Source organism: Pempheris klunzingeri, chromosome 16 (genome assembly GCF_042242105.1).
Source record: "Pempheris klunzingeri isolate RE-2024b chromosome 16, fPemKlu1.hap1, whole genome shotgun sequence".
NCBI classification, from domain to species: Eukaryota; Metazoa; Chordata; class Actinopteri; order Acropomatiformes; family Pempheridae; genus Pempheris; species Pempheris klunzingeri.
Window position 1 is genome coordinate 17304717 of NC_092027.1, and position 20132 is coordinate 17324848.

At 43.2% G+C, this 20132-nt stretch overlaps 1 protein-coding gene across 1 annotated transcript; it reads right to left on the reverse strand.

Annotated features, from left to right (window-relative positions):
• Window positions 1–445: 445 nt before the first annotated feature.
• Window positions 446–16586, reverse strand: mfsd2ab (MFSD2 lysolipid transporter A, lysophospholipid b). The gene is made up of 14 exons (XM_070846909.1): window positions 16400–16586; window positions 13014–13139; window positions 11880–12004; window positions 7540–7663; window positions 7031–7109; window positions 6763–6938; window positions 6538–6628; window positions 5866–5984; window positions 5512–5595; window positions 3722–3805; window positions 3412–3524; window positions 3008–3151; window positions 2413–2589; window positions 446–2328 (listed from the first exon to the last, which is right to left on the reverse strand). The coding sequence occupies exons 1-14, from the start codon at window positions 16484–16486 to the stop codon at window positions 2274–2276; spliced, it is 1584 nt and encodes a 527-aa protein (XP_070703010.1). The 5' UTR covers window positions 16487–16586; the 3' UTR covers window positions 446–2273.
• Window positions 16587–20132: the final 3546 nt, after the last annotated feature.

Sequence of the window (20132 nt, forward strand, 5' to 3'; positions counted from 1 at the left end):
AACAAATTAAAGGTATATGAAAATGACCAGGTTTGAAGTCTGAAGTTTTTAAGTCTTTTTTTTCTTCTGATCAATTACTTGGAACATGTCTATGGATAACAATACCACTAGATGGCAGTACTTTACCAGGAATATTGTATATATCAATAATAATAATAATATCTCCATGTCATGTTGTGTTTGACTGCTAAATGTAATACATGAGCATTTTTTTCTTCACTATTTTGCACATTTCTTCATTATTTTAACCCATGTGTGGGTCTTCTATGTGGGCCTAACATGTATATGCTGTTCTTGAACCAGGTCATTTAATAATTGTTGCTGCTCTTACATTATGGTTATTCATTCACACACTGTGTATCAAAATATCTTTTCTGTCATGTTTTAAGTGTTATAAAGTTGTTTCAAGTAAAGAAATGTTGGCAATTCATTCACAGTACACTTATCAATTAGTATTTATTAACTTTTTTTTTTTCAATCTCAACATTTTTTTCTTAAATAACTACAGTACAGTGTACATAAATTCATTTCAATTGCAGCCACAAATATCAAAGATATTTACAGGTTTACATACAATATATACATATGCACAGGAGGCATGTACACAAGGCTTCTGTGTGTCCCTGTGGGATTAAAGCTCACACATTTGGCTACAGCCTCGAGAGTCACGAGGGAAGTTCACTGACAGATCCATAAAAGACAAAGCACTGACAAATAAAACAAGATGAGATTTACAGGATGTACAATATTACCGGCGTAGTGAGTCAAATTGGCACCATGTTGGCATGTACAGGATCTTCTACTAGCCTCTACTTAGAAAAGGACTAAAAAAAATAATAATAAAGTAAATGAATTATGAACATTTTCACACCGTGAAACAACGTGTTGAAGACATAGCGGTATGTATAACATATGACACTGTATATACACATTTCCATATCAATGGATATGAAATATGTCAACCCACACTTTCATGGATCGATTGAGATGATCACAAAGCATCCTGCTTGTTCCTTCAATAAACACGCATATATACAAAAAAATAAACATTCAAAAAAAAAAAAAAAAAACTAAGGGAGACCACAACAAGTTCACTCCAGTCTTCCGACCTTCTGTTTGTTTTTTTTTATCATTATGTGCTTCCCTTTTTGAATGCATTTGCAGCAAAGAGAGGAGTGATGGCAACATGCGTTAAAAGGCGTGTGGAGGTTTTAAAATTTGACTCCCGGCCCCATTTAAACCGAAACTTCTAATTCAGCTGGAAGGCCTTAAATAGATTTAAATACTGCAAGAAGCATGACTTTCCAGCGAACATAAATTCAAAAACAGTAAAATCAAAACTAATAAATATTTAAATAATGATATCACTAAATTAGTACCGGCTGTAGTTACCATTTTGCACAGTATTAAGGAAATTAAAGCATGTAGAGAAAATAAGCATTTCCTGTCCTCAGTAGCTGTCCTATAAATAAAGTAATGTATGTAATGTAATAGCTAGATGGACACTGCAGTTCAGTGTGCAGACTAACTGCTTCTGCTGTTATAGTGGTTTCAGTACTATGGTGGGGAACTAAGAGGAGCCCTTCAGAGCACAGATGTTACTCCGGCCACTTGTTCCAACATCACATTGTCACGGCTTCCTAAAGGAGAAAAAAAAAGGCCAGTGGGGTGGGAATGAGATGGAAACTGGCTAACTGGCTTAAGTAAACGATGAGGATTAGCTGTAAAGATACAAAACACATTTCAACATGCTCAAAAATACATGTCAAGTCAACGACTGGAGAGCGAGTGACAGTGTCAGTATTTAGATTTTAACCCCCAATCGGGGCTGAAATTAAGGCTTCCGCTGTTTGTTCAAGTTTCTCACAATGTTTGCGTCTCTGAACTATAGCGTTGTTGAGTTGTTTATAGCGCAGTGCTCAAGGTCATTAAACTGTTCGGCTCCAGTGAGTAGCACCAAGAACGGCAGCACTGACGAAACATGCTCCCATCACGTTTCATGATTCTGTACAATTTCAACAAACATTTCCCACAGTACATGTTGTACAAAAAGTAAGGCGTTTGAGAACTGACTGAACACTAGAGGGGAATTTCATGCCGGATAACATTTGTTTTGGAGACGTGGAGCAGCAGCAGCAGCAGCAGCAGCAGCAGCAGCAGCGTGATTGGACAGGGCAGTGTCTGTATGGTCCGACAGGCCCAGGTCCGTTGGTCCCGCCCAGTGCAAAATGCCAGTCAATCACCCGACTGGTCCGTGGGTCTCTAAAAATGTGCTACACTATGTTGGCCAGTTCTGTCGAGTCCGTTTCTGAATCTGCCTCGTTGTCCCTGTGAGAAAATAGAGTTTCCTCAGTTGGACTTTTTGCTTCACACATTCTTGAGAGTCGAGACATTTCAAATCGACAGACTTACCTCTGCTCCTGGAGCAGTTTGCGGTTGCCCTGCCTCCTCTCCTCATCGATTGGGTATGAGTACAAAATGACCAGGCCGATTATGATGAGAGCTACGGGGGCGGCAGAAACCAGCACTTTCAAAGTTATGTCCACTGCCTCTGGCTGAGAGCAGCCTCTGCTGATGTAGCCGGCAAAACTGAAAGTGAAGAAACATAATTATGACCCCAAAAACAGACGCACTTTTATGCATTGCACAGCGTTAATGTTGAGGCGCACGTCTACTACGGTAATGATTTTTTTTTTTAAATGTAAATCCCAGATCTTAACGTGAAGGCAAAATTCTCACCTAATCACTGATCAAAGGCCACCACTCTGCTGTAAAGTCATGTGATGCTACACTACAGCCTTACTGTACTTAATCTAATGAAAGCAAAAGGAATGCCTTGCTTTGATGTGGGATTTGGGTACTGGGAGATTTGGCTTAGCCTTATTTTCATTGTGTCCTAGTGTGTTTGAGAGAAATAAAAAAAAAAAAAACTACTGAAAACATCTTCAAATTGTTTTGAATGGCATACAACATAGATTTTGTGTGTGTGTGTGTGTTTGACACTTACTCTAAACTGAGAGTGGAGATACCGAGGGAGACTCCAGAGGCGAACTTGGTGAAGAAGACGTAGAAGGAGTAGAAGAGAGCTTCGTGGCCGGTGGACTCGGGGTTCTGCACTTGGAAATCGTCGACGACATCAGGCAGCATGGACCTGAAAAACAAGATTTACCAACTTTAAAGCTTTTGATACTGAAGAAAACGTATGGCTTAAACAAGAGCAAATCGGTGAACATTGAAGGTGTCAGATTTTATCCTTGAAGAGCCTAACAAGGGACCAGGACTGCAAATTAGCTAGGTCCTACATATATACATCCGTTTTATTTCATTTAAATGTGACCTTTATGTATCGTCCCTGTCATATAACTGAATTAAATATATAAAACAAACGATTGGTTTCAGCAGGAGTCTCACCAGGGCAGCAGGAAGGCTGCAGCCACTCCGACCCCGGCAGCGAAGGAGACGATGTAGGTGACAATCAGGTTACTCTTCATACACACCACCAGGATCATGAAGGGGACCACAGACTGGAAAGAACGGAAGCACGTTAGACCATTACAGCGAACCAGATCAGTTGCCAGTCAGAGATTTGCTCCCTAAAACAAGTCTCTTAATAGCCCTACAACTGTTTTCCTACAACTCCTTGAATATCACTTAATGCCCGTCAATCTTCCAGGCTTCATATGACTTGGAAGTGGTGTTTGGACGTGACTGCGGGCCTTACCAAGGTGCCAGCGTAAACCGCCGTCTTTTTCCCAAAGCGAGTCAGAAACCACTGCCAGAAGGGGATGGCCAGCGTAGCGGAGAGCTGAGAGGGAATAAAAAAAAGAGAAGAAAAAGAAAAACATTCAAAGTCTGGTAAAAAAAAAAGCCGTCTGGTTCTCTCTGTTGACACACACTAACAAAATTCACAGAAGTTCCAGTAAATTCTACAAGAGTTCTTCTATTACAGGTTGTGGGTAGACCCTCTGTGTCAGGTCATATAATAATATTGGCGTGCATTCTCAAAATGCCTCAGCTTCCCTTTGAGTTTGACAGCACGTGCACGGCCATGCAGAAGCACAGCTGACCTCTCGTAGAAGACAGAACACAATATGGTTTTCCCAAAACAAATTGGAGCTCAGTGTGTGTGTGTGTGTGGGGGGGGGGGGGGGGGTCATCTCATAACTTTACAAAGGGGGGCAGAGGGCCTGCTCGGATCACTTTGGCCTCTGACCTCGTCAAGGTACAGCTAACAAAGCAGTGATGCAACTGTGTTTTTCCACCTTCTTCAGTGGAACTGCCGCTGAGATGAACGAGCCACACATCACGTTTGTCTCGCTGCACATCCATGTGTGTCACAGTCGCACTTGCTCTGTGGCTTTAACACCTGTTTTATGTGGTTTGTCACTATGAGTAAACATGACTTCCATTTCCGTTTCCTTCCAACATTTCTTTTATTTTGTGCTGCATCAGTATCTGTGTCTCAAGTCCGTCTTAAAAGCCACCAGCACATGCCACTTCCTCGCACAGACGCTCCCCTGCTTTATGAGCCTTATCAGCCACCTCCTCACATATCAACCGTAATTACCATTTAATAAGGCTTTATCTTCTACACAGACCTCATAATGCACATTTTACACAACCAACATGGAACTTTGCGGTGCAGCAGCTCGACAACATCGTAGCATAGAGCATGCACTCTGCAGCTTTCCTAATGCTAGCAAAAGAGCACGCATGCTGCTTTCATTGCATTTGACTTTTACTGTTTCCAGCCACGAACTGCCAACTGGTTTGAAGTTTTTTTGCTCTAATAAGATCTGATCATCCAGGATTAGTCTGACATCTCATGAAATTACTGAAGGTGAGGATTAGCATCACTTAGCTCTGATTATGAACAACCTCATCAGGAGCAGTTTCTGTTGAAGCCTCTAAAAAGTAATTTGACTAAATAAATGTACTTTAACAGGTCACTGCCTTGGCTCCATAATCCTTTCCATGAAGTTAAGGATCAAAGCATGTAATCTTTTCAGCCTCGCTAACCTGTGCTTTCTCACCCTGTACAGTTCAGCTGTGCCCGCTACAGAAGGCACATCTATGGATTCATTGGGTTAAGCACTCGTCAAGGACTGAGGTGATTCTTTGATACGAGAAACTTCTTTCCCCCCCCCCCCCCCCCCCCCCAACAGAGGTCGAGAGAGATAAATGAAAGGATAATAAAATGGCTCCTTTAACTTCACTGTCTGTGGGAATGGGATGGCATTAAGGCAAGAGCTGTCAGAGTGCTCACACGCATCAGGAGACTGTGCTTTCTAACCAAGTACAATCCAGCCTTGTAACTGCAGACAATTTATGTGCTCGCCATGGGAGGGAGGCTTTTGTCTGCACTCTGGAGCTAATGGCTGAACTTGTTCCACAGAAATGGGCTGCTAAAGGTTTCATATACTCAGGGAAAGTTGGTCATTGCTATGGGAACAGTGACGCCTATCTGTCTGTGTGTCTGAAAATGCCACCTCTGTGTATGTGTGCACTCACCATGATGACCAGCAGAATGTTCTGGAAGTCGTTTCTGAAGCCCAGTGTGGAGCTGCAGAACAGGGCAAAGTTTCCCTCCAGGAGCTGCGGGAGGAAGCACAGAGACTCAGTCAAAATCTCCTACCTAAACACACAGATACACACACCACGGGGCCACCTCGCTAGCGCTATGTAAACTCTGACTGGAAGCCAAAAAAAACCCAAAACATTTAAGATAATATTTAACATAAGAAGAGCCAGCTGTTTACTTTTTGAATTGCCAAAAAAAAAAGTCAGGTGAGTGACATTGATTGGCTTACTGTACGTACACCAACCAAGCCCACAGTAAAATTGTGTGTGTGTCTCCATACGCACCATGAAACCTAACGAGGTAAAGAGGAAGACCATGACCAGTTTGGCGTACGGCCCATGCCCCATCACCAGCTTAATCCCCTGGAAGAAAGACATGGGCTCTGACCTGGGACGGCAAGACTCTGGAAAGCGGATAAAAAGGAAAGAAAGAACAAAAATGCAAAATTACATCCACTTGAATACAATTCAACTGTTTGGTTCATTGTACACGAGGCGTAGCCTTTAAGGCTCGTCCTTTACTGGATGTCTATTGCTGATCATGAGGCTTCTCATTTAACCAAAGGCTGTGTGCTCTCACGCAGCCCATCAGCCCACAGTCACACCACAGCACACAGCCACAGCGGAGCATCCCCATTGGATCAGAGTGGAGGCATCAATACCAGCTCTGTCACATCAAAGATGTATGTTAATGTGCATCCAATCAGGAAGTTTAACCCAACAAACATCTTAGGGGGTGTTTACTAGTGACCATTATTTATATAGTACTTAATGTAATACAGCAAAGGCACGAGTCAACATTTTCAAAAGGGGAAAAACTCTCCATGTTTCGCCACCTATGAGCTTTTTTCCTCGTTTTGGCTTTGAATGCAAGTCAAAATGAGGCAGTTAAAAGAGTGGAGAATGGCACATGAATTGAAGGATGGAGCCAGTTTGCCTGAGAGATTAATGCCTTACCTTTTTGCTCTCTGACGCCGAAGAAAAGAACAATAGCACAAAGGACATAGATTGAGCAGATGACACCAGAGGAAATCATGTAGGCCGCTCTCTGTGAGGAGGAACGAGGACAGGAAAGGACGGCGGTCAACAAACACCATTTTTGTATCCCACATTTTAGCTTTTCTCATCAACTATAAAAGTGATGGCCATCCCTCTCAAACATGTGACTGAAAGTTTGTTTACCGTGTGCTCCAGAGAAATGACGGGCTCCGAGTCATTGAGTCCGACAGACTTTGAGGAGTTGCTCAGGTCTGCCACCATGTCAAAAGGTCCCGGGAGGCAGGGAGCATTCGCCATGCCCACGATCTGCCCCTGGATAGCTGTACCAAGAACAGTACCCAAAACCTCCACCGTCATCCCTGATTGGAAGAAACGCGTGAGACGTCAGACGTGTCTTTTCTGTCAGGAGGTTCATTTAGAAACAGTTGGACATGCGGACTACAATACTCACTGTATGCAGTAGCTGAGTCTCTTTCTTTCTGCTCTGAGCTGATGAACATGGTGAGGGCAGAGTATGGCACATGGAAGCACTGATTTGCAAAGAAAAAAAAAACAATCAACAAGGTGAACACTCTTAATGTCATGTTTTGGTCATGTAAAGTAAAGACAAGTTAAAGAAATTCTTCAAAATCTTCAAAGTCTCAGCATATTTTGATGGTAAGTTAGATGAGAGGATTGATACCACTCACATGGCTGTGAGATAAGTACTAGGTTAGCTTAGCACAAAGACTGGATATGTATACATTTTGGAAAAATTGCTAGACTTCATCAAATCAGTGAAAAACAACTAGGGTTATTCTTTATTGACCCAATAATAACCTTGGATGGATTGAGGGGGTGACGGAGAGTAAATGGGAAAACATTTTAAAGGGAAGTCAAACTTTTCCACAGCCCTGTATTGCACATATGGAACAACAGTAGTACTGGGAGTATGTACATGTGCACACGTGTGGTACTCACAGTCTGAAGGGTCTGGAAGATGCAGTAGAAGAAAAGGTACCACAAGACTTTGCCGTCATCAAAGGGGGGAACGTACCATATGAGGAAGTAGGAAAGCACAGCCAGAGGGGTGGAGAGCACGATCCTTCAGACGGACAAAGGGGAGCAGGAGAGGGGACGAAAGGAGAAGACGACAACAACATCAGTGGGTGAAAACGTGACCCTACTCGAGCGTGACACACTCTTTCTGAAGCGAGGGGCCACTCATTGCATAACACACTCTGCCCATTTCAGGGAGGCTTTAGGGTTTTGTATCAACTGTTCCTCGGCTCAGCACTGTTTGGTGTTTCACTCGAGTAATCAGTTTCACACTGATGATCATTAATAGAGATCCAGTGTTGCTGGTGTTCACATGCATGAAAAACAGTTGAGCTTCACGTATGGGTGGATCTGATGGTTATGGGGAATGCTGCTACACAAAACACCACATCCTGGTGTCCTTGCATGTACAGGTGACTGAAAAAAAGCAACACGGTCCTACGAATATGAACATGTGATTTTAGTTTTCATATATCCGCAACATTCCGTACTCCTCTTCCTGGTAACATGTCGTAAATTTGATCCATGAGGTCATTTTCAGTGGAAAAACCATGCAGGAGTAGAATTCATTTGGTTAATTCCTGCCCCCTATTCACATTTTTCCTGTGGTCAGATCGACACTCTCCAATCAGATACGAGATTGCAAGAGGAACCCCACCTCCGGAAATAAGAGTCTGCCTTGAGGAGCAGGAAGCAGCCCGCGCATCCTGCTTGCATATCCTCTGCGGGAATTGTTAATCACATCTACATCAGGTGATTCATCCTTATCAGGCAGGATATGAGGTCTGAATGCATCACAATGCCACAGTCACGTACGGAAACAAAATGATGTGACTTCTCTCCGTGGCTCAGACTAACATCTGATCAAAGTGCTCTGCAACAGAGCAGCCTCACTGCGGACTCGCCGCTAATGAACTCAAGCCAAACTTTGATGAACAGTATGTGCTTTTAGGAGAGAAATGTCAGGAGGAGCAGCGTTCCTCAGGCTCTGTGTACACTAACCTGAAATCACAGAAGGCGTGTGCAAGAGTGGTGTGCAAGTTAAAGCAAGAGTTTAATCTGGAGATGACAGTACACACTGAGAAATGCATTTTTACAAAGACTATTTACTCTGTGCCAAACGAGACCAGCACCTGTTTGATTTGGCTTTGCGTGTCAAATAGTGAGAACACCTTCCCTTGAATTTCTTGGCTGCATTCAGACATCGTACAACAGGCAAAAAAAATTTAAAAACATAATCCCTGATGGCTTTTTATTCGACTCTGGTCCAATTCGACCCCCCCGTCCCAGAGTATGCTGTTCTAAAACCACTTGCGAGGCTCAGCTGAGACTTACACTGTGCTTGCAGAGCTACAGTGGCACAGTAGGCCACATAAGTACGAACCAGATGACCCTCCTGGAATCACATTTAAATGTCCTCTGAATTAGCTGTGCTGACTAGAGAGGGGTGATTTAATCTCAGCAAGTCAATTTAGCAGGTGACAGCTTTTGGTGTGGTGCATTTTAACTGTGAGAACTACTTTTATGTGCTGACAGCAATATGTAAATTATTTTCTTTTGGCAGCCATCGTTGGTCTGGGTATGTGAACAGCTGTAAGCAAGAGAACCGAGCCAATATTCTGGTTTTGAGGACACATTGTCATGCTTTGACAATCCCTTACGAAATCATAGAATTTTGAAAAGGAAACCCTGCTTTACATGATATAAAAAAGTTTTTAAAAAAAAACACTCACTTCTTCACTTTCCGCACACTTGACTCAATTTAAAAATTCATATTAGGCGATACAGGCAGTTGGAATTTGTTGAAGTAGCAATACAAACTCTGGATATTTAACAGTCAGTGTCCAAAGAAATTAATTTAAATGCATGTTTGGGGTATAGCAGGAAACCTGCAGTCTGTCACTTGTGTCTACTCCTGTAGCTCTGCAGCAACAGTACAACTCATTCTGTCCCCGCTCCACAACTTGAACTGCAGTAACCTCCTGGATTCCTCAGCCAGTCTTTAAAATTCCTACCAGGCCCTTTACAGCTGACAGCTTAGACGCCATTGGCTCACGCATGTGGTGTGTTGTGGGATGGACCAATGAGATGCTAGCCTGACTCGTATCTCCCCTCCCCCACTTCCTAAACATGCAGCATTTAAGATGGAGCAGCTTTGGCCGCCTTTCTGCTGCATCCACCCAGCTCTCAGGCACCGCACTCATCTCCTCACATCTTTACGACTGAACGGACCCTAATGTGAGCATGCAAGTCGTTCCTCCATCCTCTCCTTCTCCAACAAGCCCTGCCACCCACCTACGTCCCGTTTCTGACAACAAATGGAGGAGATGCATCTCGCTCTGCACGAGCCACGACAACAATGACCCACTTTTGAGATTCAAAAATCAGCATCTTGATGTAGGCTATAATTTACAATAATGACATACATACTTATTGTCCATTATTTATAGCCAATTTCTCTATAGCACTGTAGTTTTCAGAGGGCGGATTGTCTGATTATAAACCCAGCTTAACTTCTAGAAGAAAAAGCAATTTCAGTGTATTGTGCCAGTCTGTACCTGCCAACATTTAATTTCATTACCACAGAGGAACATGACTGACACCTCTTAGGAACTGCTAAACAACAGCCAAACAGGTCAATCATTCATTTGAATTGTAAATTAATTATGCAGGTGTTCTCGGCACATGAATGCAAAAGGGAAGATAAACAGAGGAAACTGAAGAGAGGACCTCATGAGACCTTCACAACAGGGCTCATCTCCCAGTTGTGCCCCACATTTCATGAGCAACTAGGGACACTATATTTTCAATCAAGCGAGCAAGGGAGTAAATAAGATGGTGTAGTCCTCCCAGCACTGCATCTGCTTGTGTTCCTAATTATAAAACTGTCTAGACCCTCTGAGACATTTAGCTTGCCTTCTCAAAGTGTCATTCTCCTGCTTGTCACCTTTTTGTCCAATTACTCTATGACATACAAGGACAGACAGTGGCTCTGAAATGTCTTCTGTGCTGACAGGAGCTCCCTCCTATAACCAGCAGCACTGACACCCTACACTGGACGTCTCTCACATGACAGTGTGAATTATACCCCTTAGATATGGCAAATCCAGGAAGGCCTGCACTATCTGACAATGCAGGCTCCACAGTTCATGATGCAATATTCATCATAAAGAGACAAATAACTCGTGTGAGGCAAAGCCACTGAGGTTGCTCAGAGATCGAGATGCAGGGATGTGGGGGAGGGGATGAGGGAGCTAAAAAGAAAAGGGTCAGTGACCTTCCTGTGAAAAAGCCCTGAGGCATCACAAGGCGCCCACTGCCTCAGCATGGCAGCCACACACAGACAAGGATACAAGGCAACATTTGAACATAAACTTGTTGCTCTTCATGTAGGGGGCAGAGAGAGGCCAAAATGTACTGGCCTGACTGAGAGCAAAACCAAAATGTTTTTAGGCCTAATTCGATTTATCAATTTGAACAAATAAGACAACTGTACAGATGTCCAAATTAACTATCAAAACATCAAACAGCAGAAAATTAGCTCTCTATTCAAACATACAGAGATTCAAGGATTTGAGTCGTCTAGGGGAATTCCTACTGGAAAAAAGCAAACTCAGTAGCAGGCAGGAGTTATATTTGTCAGTGCCATGCCAAAGGCCATGCTGTGGGGAATGTGCAAGACTAGTGCCTGCAGGAACTCTCTTTGTTGAGTAAAAAAAACACAGGAAGGCTTAGCCTTTGCATTTTGGCTTTAGTGGACTATTTCAACTAAAGGCATAGCATAGCTGAGGGTGTGTGTATGTGTGTGTGAGAGAGAGAGCGAGAGAGCAAGCGAGCGAGCGAGAGGGGGGGCTTGATGGACACATGTGTGGCCGATGACGAGGTGACACAGCAGTAATTGCATCAGCATGACCCATAGTAACCCTTCATGGGAGATAAGACCATACCAGTGCAGCCCTACCAAGAAGCCCCGCCCCCCAAACACTGATGCATGTACACACACAGAGGCTGACAGCAACCCCACCATTGAGCACCTCCAAAAGAAAATGTGTGACAAGTGTTTCAATGACTAAGTGGGCTTTTTATCTGCACACAAATGGAAATGGTGTGGCAGAGGATTGGACATTACAGCTGGAGGAGGAGGGTGCTCGGGAGGAAACTACCCAGATCTACGAAAAAGCTCTAAAATGTAGATCTAGTTGCCATGTATATCAAGTCAAACAGTATCAGACTGTAGCTTGCTGGTTCCCAGTTAGACCTACCAGGGCAGCATGCGTCCGAAACGGGTCCATGGGCTTCGGGAGACCAGGAAGCCTACTGTGGGATCGGTTATGGCATCCCACGCTCGGCCCACAAACAAGATGATGGAGGCATAGAAGGGATCCAGCTGCCAAAGGAGAAGACACAAAGATTAGTGCAACCATGGCAGTCAAAGAACACAAATGTCAACACAGTGGTTCATTTCTTGATGCTCCAGAAAACACATTCACTACCTCCGTTACCATAACAATATTACTCCAGGCATGAATGTCAAACTTTACATGGCTGTGGTTGTACAGTTAAAAGCTGTTTGATGAAGCCGTCAGTGGTGTGCCTTTAAAACATTACATTAAAGGGAGTAGTGTTTAGTTAACTGCCAGTTTTAAGTCAACAGTCAAAACATGGCACCGAGGAAGAATCAAGTTCAACAGCAGAGGTGCTACTTGGCAGCTCAGCCTGTCTGCTGGTCCTCTAGCATTGTGCAGAGAAGACGAGCCTGACTGGAAGCAAGGCGGGATGAATGCTCGACCCCTGACTGTACAATGTGAGCCATGCTGTGTCAGCCAATAGACTCTTAATCAACAATCTTGGTAGCTGAACAAAGCTAAACTCCTGGGAGGCAGTTGACTTACACGCTATTTTGGCCTTAACCATCAGATTAGTGTCAGAGCCCATTAAAGCGAGACCCCCCTAACTGTGCTACCCTCCCCAACGTTTTTCAGAGCCGGCCCGTGTAAGCCTTTTACTACAGTGGAGCCCCATCATGGAGTCAATAATGGAAACAACAGAGAAACTTTTTCCACTTTTTCATTCTTCCAGGATAATCGTCCCCTTTGTTGGTGAGCTTTAGTAGTAACAATGTCCTGTGTGTGCCCTTCTGAGAGAGGTGATTTGAGGGCACAGAGGGGATCATGTACAACTCCTTGTCCCCAAGTCTGTAAATGCCAATGCACATACAGCACATAGTAGAGGGAGGACTATAGCGTGTATACAGCATGTTCCCATTCCCTGAGAGGTGGTGCTCAAAGAGCAGTAGGGTGGCTATATTTGGGCCTGCTATGAAAGGGACACTAAATGTCAGGACAGGTGGGTTTATTGAATTTTTTTTTTTTTTTTTAAATAATCAACCAACTCACCTGAGCTACGTCCAGGAGATAGATCTGCAGAAAAAAGCCCAAGGCACATCCTGTGATCTGGTAGGGAGCTCCTCCAATGGCATAGCATATTTTGTTGCAGACTGACAACCTGTTTCTATGCTCATGCTGGGAAAAAACAAGGACAGAGAAGAGAAAAAACAGTTAATCAAGAACAATCATCAACCACATTAAGTTAACCAACATTAGGATATTTTTCATTACAAATGTGTAAACAAAACAGCAGACATGAGATCTGCCCACCTACTGAGAAGATAACGTCCGACAAATGAACAATGGCTTTAGGCATGTTACATATTCAACCTACTTTTGGATAAAGTGTCCCAAAGGCTCAGTATCTGCAGCTGTCTGCAAACCTTTTCAGATTTCAGCAGGGCCTAGCCCATGGAGTTATAGGAGGGGTCACATTTGCCACAACAGCAGCCAAATCCTAACAGGGTGAGTGCAATACAGCAGCATGCAGTTATATTCCTTGAAAACAGGTACCTTTCCCCAATTTCTGCAATTTAACTTGTCGTTTCTCCGATTTTCAGTGTTGCCTATTTCTCATTAGTACGATTAAGACGACAACGTGTTTGACAGGAATGTGGCCTAAATTCTTAATTGCCAGAGAGTCTGAGAGCCGAGCTGGCAAAAAGCTGACCATCATGTAGCGTATTTGGCAGAAGTCGGGGACAGCCACTGGGAAACAAGAAACCCTTGGTGTTCTGACAAGTGCTCATTCTTCCTCGTTTCTGTACTGTAGATGTGATAATTTCCTCAACAGACAGAGCCTAAACAACTCCTCCAATAGCAACACAAATCTCCCCATGCTAGTGCCAGGGCACGGCAACACCATGGTGTCACACACGCTAAATGCCAGGGTGACAGCACCTTGGCAGCAGTCTGAATTGGCTTAATATCCAAAGGGATGCCAGCCAGTTTGACCAGTGCTCTGACCACTCCTGTCCACAAAGGAGTGCAAGCACACCCTCCTCTCTGGCCAATCAAAAGAAGTTGTGTTTGGTGCTGCCTAATCTGCCCTCCTTTCAGCTGGTCAAATACCTTTTCATTGCTGGTGTTGATAGCCTCACACAAAAGATAAAACTTTCTCCAAGATAGCATCATCAGCTTGTGAAAATGACCTTGAGGTGCAGGCACATTTCAGTGTTCGTCAAGTACATGCCACTGATATGCATGAGGAGAGAACAGACACTGCCTCATCTCAGATCATCCACAACACAAAACATCATTGTGAGCGCGACTGAATAAACCTGCCTCTGTCCTGTTGATACACCCAACCCAGCCTTTGTTTAGGTGACAAAACACTCTCTGCCCGAAATGAGAAACCAGCTCCTTTAAAACATATACGCAGTTATTCAAACCTTGGTGACTGAACACAATGGCTGGAATTGCAACTGGTGATTTGGGTCATGTCTCCATGACAGTGAATGTGGGGTCTCAAGAAATAAACCTGACCCCACCATGTGATGGTCATTACACCTTAAACTAAACAGCTGTTGTCACTGAAGACTGAGACTGAAGGACCAAACCTTTTTTTGCAGACAGTGCGTGGTATCAAACTCTTTCTCCCTTTATAACCTGTTCTACCTGTGCACATTGAATCATACGCATTGTTGCCGCTCCTAGTTTTGAATTGGCATTGCAATGAGTGAACCTACTATGTTATGTAACCATCGTAGGAATTTGCTAATTTGACACTGTATTGTCTCTCTCCTCACTCAGCTTTGTGCAATCCACTTAAACGACTCACTCCTCTTTAGATGAACCATCCTAACGACATCACTTACTGATGACTGTGTCTGTTGATGTCTTCTGCAGGGACATCTGCCTCACCCAGAGTGTTCAATAAGCTTCTCTGCCATTACTACCAGGAAAGCCTGTTATCAATTCTACCAGTAATGATATGTTACTACTGTAGACTGATAAGGTGTTCAAGTCAAAGGCACATCCTGGACCAGATGGTCTTTTTTTTAACCATTCAAAGGGTAGCAAAAACGATTTTAATTAATTTTGCAGTTAGAGGTGTCAAGAGCATTGACCACTTTATGCAGGCAAAGACGGAAATGTCAAACACTCTGATTTTGAATGGGATTTTAGGAAAGCTCCCTCTGCTTGCTCCCCCAGTGTCTGACACGTCGCCTTGGTGGCTGCTTCCTGCTGCATTCACAGCTATCGGAAATATGGAAATAACACCCAAAAAAATGCACTCGAAGTACCAAATCTTCGATATCTTTTAAAGTCATGTGAAAACTAAACAGTGTGGGGAGATAGCTTATTTTGCTGCACCACACCAGCTCTCTAATATAACGGTGAATTAACATGCTGAGGCAAAATATAAATTTCCTCGTTTTGTTACTATAATAAAACCACAGTGTCACATTATTTCTGAAACAGCAGAACACGTGCAAGTAAATCAACGTTTGTTTCGTACATTTTTGTTATAAATTAGACATATATATTTATATATACGCCATCAGCGTTAAAACTGGGGCACCTCTACTTACATGTGGGGGAGCCCCTGAACGCAGCACTCTCAAACACACCTATTAGGCGACTGATTCCCAAATAAACCGATAAGGAGGTGGTGGCCCGGCAAATCACGATATTAGCCGACGACACCCTAAACCGGGGGTTTACGCTCCTATTTTCTACATGACTGCCAATTTTCATTCAGTTTGATTTAAATAAATGTAATTAAAATAAGACCACGATGCAAATGAGAAGTTCCAGTACATTTTCAGGACTATTTTTTTCTTTTTACGTTAGCTTAACGAATGCTAGTATGGCCATACTTAAAAAGGCAGCACTTGTGAAAGCAGAGCAGCTGGATTTCTGGATTTAAATTTAGCTCTATGTGGCCGGGGCAATGAGTGCACCCAGAGCCTCTATCATTACACTCCAGACAAAAATTATGACTTAAACCTACTATATTTAACCGTGTCTGACGCCTTGGTTTGTAGGATTTAACTAAAAACGATTTGAAGAGTCTCTTGATATTCAGAGGAGGGTGGAAAGGCTTGCTGAGGACTGGAGCCTGAACTACTCACGTCGTATCGACTTAAATTAACTACATTTGTTTAATATTTTAATTCCTATCAATTACTTCATTCGTTTAATAATTTATTGCGACATATTTCGGCCAAGTGTCGGGCATTAAAGCCAGTGGGAGCAGCGCGCCCGGCTAACGTACGTTAATGCTAATGAGTCACTCCCTGGAAATGTCAGCCCACCGCTGGGCTCCATTCATCCACACGCCGCCGGAGAAAAGCTGCCTCTCCCCCCGCCCTCTGTGCCCTCCGGTGAGGCCACTTAGATCAGGGACCGCCGCTAAAACATCACTTTTAAAAATCAATTAATTAACTCACCTTCCTGGCGAGTTTGATGGCGTCCGGTTTAACGTTACTCAGTAAACTGGCGTTGGAGTATTGTTCGCCTCCCTCTCCCTTTGCCATAGCAGAGTAAATAGTTTCTCAGTTAAACTTGGCACAAAGAAAAGACGGAGGAAAATCAAACAGGTTTTCCGATAAGATTTGATGGGGAAACACGTCCAGCGGAGTCGTCTACAAAATCTGTTTGAAAACTGAGAGGATGCGGAGGCAGAGAGGGTGGATGTAGTAATTTTTAGAGCTCCCCGCCCCTTCCAACGTGCCATTCACCCCATGTTTCACCCCGCCCCCCTGAAGGCGGGTCACAGCCGGCACAGATGAAACACACCCAACGACTCGCCACTAATTCAGACCATAAAGATTCAGGCTCGTCAGGCTGTTTACATTGTTGGCTGTCAGAGGGAGAAGGAAGCTGTGTGGTTTATCTATACAGCCTAATATCCCTTTAACAATGTGTGCATGTGCCACTGAGGACACTGAACTCATGTCTTTGGTGTTTTACAGATTATAGGTTCTACTTTTTGCTGCACTTTCAGTATCTACAATCTACAATCATATTCTAACCTAATAGGCAGCTAAATCAATAAGTAATTATTAATGTGAGGTCTAAATATTGTGTCCTAATGTCCCCAGTGTTTCCACACTTTAAGGTCCTGTGCATATTTGTTGATTTAGAGTATTTTTCATTTTCTAATATATATTTATATTTATTGCTAGATTCCCCCCACCCCAATATTTTTGAATCATTTAATTAATTTTAATTGAACTATTACATTTCTATATTTGTTAGTTTTGAGATAATATAGCCCCTACTTTATTTATCCATATCTCTGTATTCTCCCACATTTTACCAAAAACAGAAACAGAAACTTAAGATATCATCAGGAAAACTAAAACTGATTTAGGGGGAGGGGCAGCAATAAATATCCTTATATCAGAGTATCATCAAAATATTGCAAAATCAACACTGACCACAGTTAACGCACTAAATTCCTCGGTTAGGAATACAAACTATAAGGTCTAAATCATGTTTCTGAGGTAAGTCTCAATTCTACAGATATCATCAAAATGTATGTGCATGAGATGCCGAATTATATTTTGAATTTTGAAGTTGTTCAGAATATAACCAACATTTAAAACTTACATTTCCAAGAGAAATTCAGGGAATGTGTGTGTGTGTGTGTGTGTGTGTGTAACTGCTATGTCTGGTCAGTAAAACTCCTGCATACTGCTGTCAGCTCAAAGTGACCACCTTCCCCTGTACTGACCATCAATGACGACGCTTCAAAGCGACCGTTGTTGTAACATCTCGTAAGATGGACACACATATAGCCCAGCTGCTAAATGGAGGTATACACAAGATCCCTCATGTGTGGCTGAACAAACAACAACTTTTCTCATGCGGCCAGTCAGAGGTTGCCTCCTCGCTGCCTGAGGGTTTCTCAAATTCTCTGACTGCGGCCTTTATCTGCAAAGTGTGCTCTGCTCTGGCAAAAGGCCACGCACGTATATGATCCCGTTTTAGCTGAGCACACATACCATGAAGCCTACAGTATACATATGCAGTATGCACACAACACCACTGGTGGTCAGTTTGAATACTCATCTGTGTGTCCGGTAGCAACCTCCGGATCACAGGAGATGTATACATATTTGTAGTGTTTACTTATAGCCATGCATGCACACAGGCTTTCCACCCTGACACACGTTAATGACTGTTTATTTGCACAGGGAAAGATAGACAGGAAAGGGAATGCATGAGAGGGGATGCAGCACTGGTTTGAAAACCTGGGCCGCTGCGGTAAGGACTCAGTTCTTATAGTATCAGGTGAGTCACCTGAGTGACCCACTCACACCCACTTTCACAGGTAGGAGTGCACACACCTGCCACCTCCCATAGCTCAAACACACACTTACAAAGCAAGTTTATCTCTGAACCATACGCACATTTGTTTACACACACCTAATACACACACATACACACCTCTTAAACGTCTGGAAGTTGAACCCTGACCTTGCCAACTGTACAGTCAAGTTCAGACCACACGCTCACGTGGTCTGGATCAGAGACAGTACAGACAAATCAATGTGTGTCAACATACACCAGATTAGATAAGATTTTATGGTCCAGCACAAGTTGTGTTGGTAAATGTAGGCAACTGTACTGTGTACAAATAGCCCAAAGTGTGTCCTGCTTTTGATCACTGCAACAGATGTCTGCTCACCTTTGAGCTAATTTCAGTCAAATTAAGGGACTTGCTGTAATACCTCTGGCGCAAAGAGTAACCGATCTGTGGCAAAGTCTTGTGCGCGTGTTGAAATATTACTGGCAGTAACAGTATTCTGTCTGTCTTTGAGGCTAATTTCACAGCAGAGGAATGAAGATTTGAGATGGTATTACTGCAAGACTGCCACACAGTGTTAAATGTCATTTTCCACGCAGAAAAAGGAAAGAATGTAGAAAGAATAATGAAAGACATAGCAGTGAAGCATCACTGATATTATGAATCAATCTAACAACATCATTTGTACAAATACCTGAAGAGAGACTGACTAATATTTCTGAAGATCATCCTATTTGTTTGTGGATTTAAAGGGAAACTGTGCAACTTTCACAAGAAGAATTGACCATATAATACTGTTCCTCTAAAATAAACAGTTACACTATATTTTAGTATTTTATTGTCATCATTCCATTTTCACACACTTCTTACCATTTAAGAGTTTGTTTGAGCATCTTTGTCAGGGACAAGCATCTTCTTGCTTGTAAGGGAATACACACAGCAAATGAATGTGCTGTTCTTCCCAAAGCTCATCAGCAAGGGCAGGGAAGGGGACGAGTAGGTTAGAAACCAAGCTCCTTTATATTTTATTGCAACAAGATAAAGACTGTGCACTGCACTCTGCATCCTGAGAGACCTAATCCAACAAGGCACTTTCCCAGGGATCACCTTACCTGTACCATTCTATCAGCTTGGCGACTGAGAAAAAACACCAGAAATGGTTTTTAGTGTGTCTTCTCAAAGGAACCACTGTGACCCTGTGTGTGTGTGTGTGTGTGACTTAGATTTATCTATCAGCCACAGAGGTTTCAGCTGTTGAAAAAACGTCCTCGCTGTGACTTTAGTGTTGGAAAAGGAGTGCAAGCAGGAACACAGTGGCACTGGAAAAACTTGATCCTGGCACAGCAGCAAGTCGAGTCAAGTGACATGAATTTATGTAAACATATATCTATATATGTGTGTGTGTATGTGTGTGTGTGTGTGTGTGTGTGTGTGTGTGTGTGTGTGTGTGCGCACGCGTGCTTAACATATTAAGTGACACCACTGTTGTTAAAGCCATGCCACTTGTTGGACTGACATCACATTGACACTTGACAAATGTACTGTGTACAAGTGGATATATTTATTGTGTGTGTGTGTGTGTGTGTGTGTGTGTGTGTGTGTGTGAGTAGAGCCTCATGACTGTGTGTATTTGTTGCCAAACACAGTGTGTGTGAAAGTCTGAGAGAGCAGTACAATGCAGCGAATGCGGCGAGGCTGTCCAATCGGTCGAACTTTGTGTGCGTCACACCAGCCAAGCAGCAGGGTATACATAGCTACAGGTGGGATGGAAAGTCAGGAGGGAGGGCAATACATATAATACACACACACACACACACACACACACACACACAAAGACACAAACTCATATAAAACTGTGCAGGAGGAGT

Coding starts and splice junctions, on each gene's coding strand:
- mfsd2ab (XM_070846909.1), bottom strand. CDS start 16,486: ATGGCAAAGGGAGAGGGAGGCGAACAATACTCCAACGCCAGTTTACTG. Junction 7,664..11,879: donor TTCGGACGCATGCTGCCCTG/GTAGGTCTAACT, acceptor GTCCGTCTGAAG/GATCGTGCTCTCCACCCCTC. Junction 2,590..3,007: donor ATCTCCACTCTCAGTTTAGA/GTAAGTGTCAAA, acceptor CTTCACTTTCAG/TTTTGCCGGCTACATCAGCA.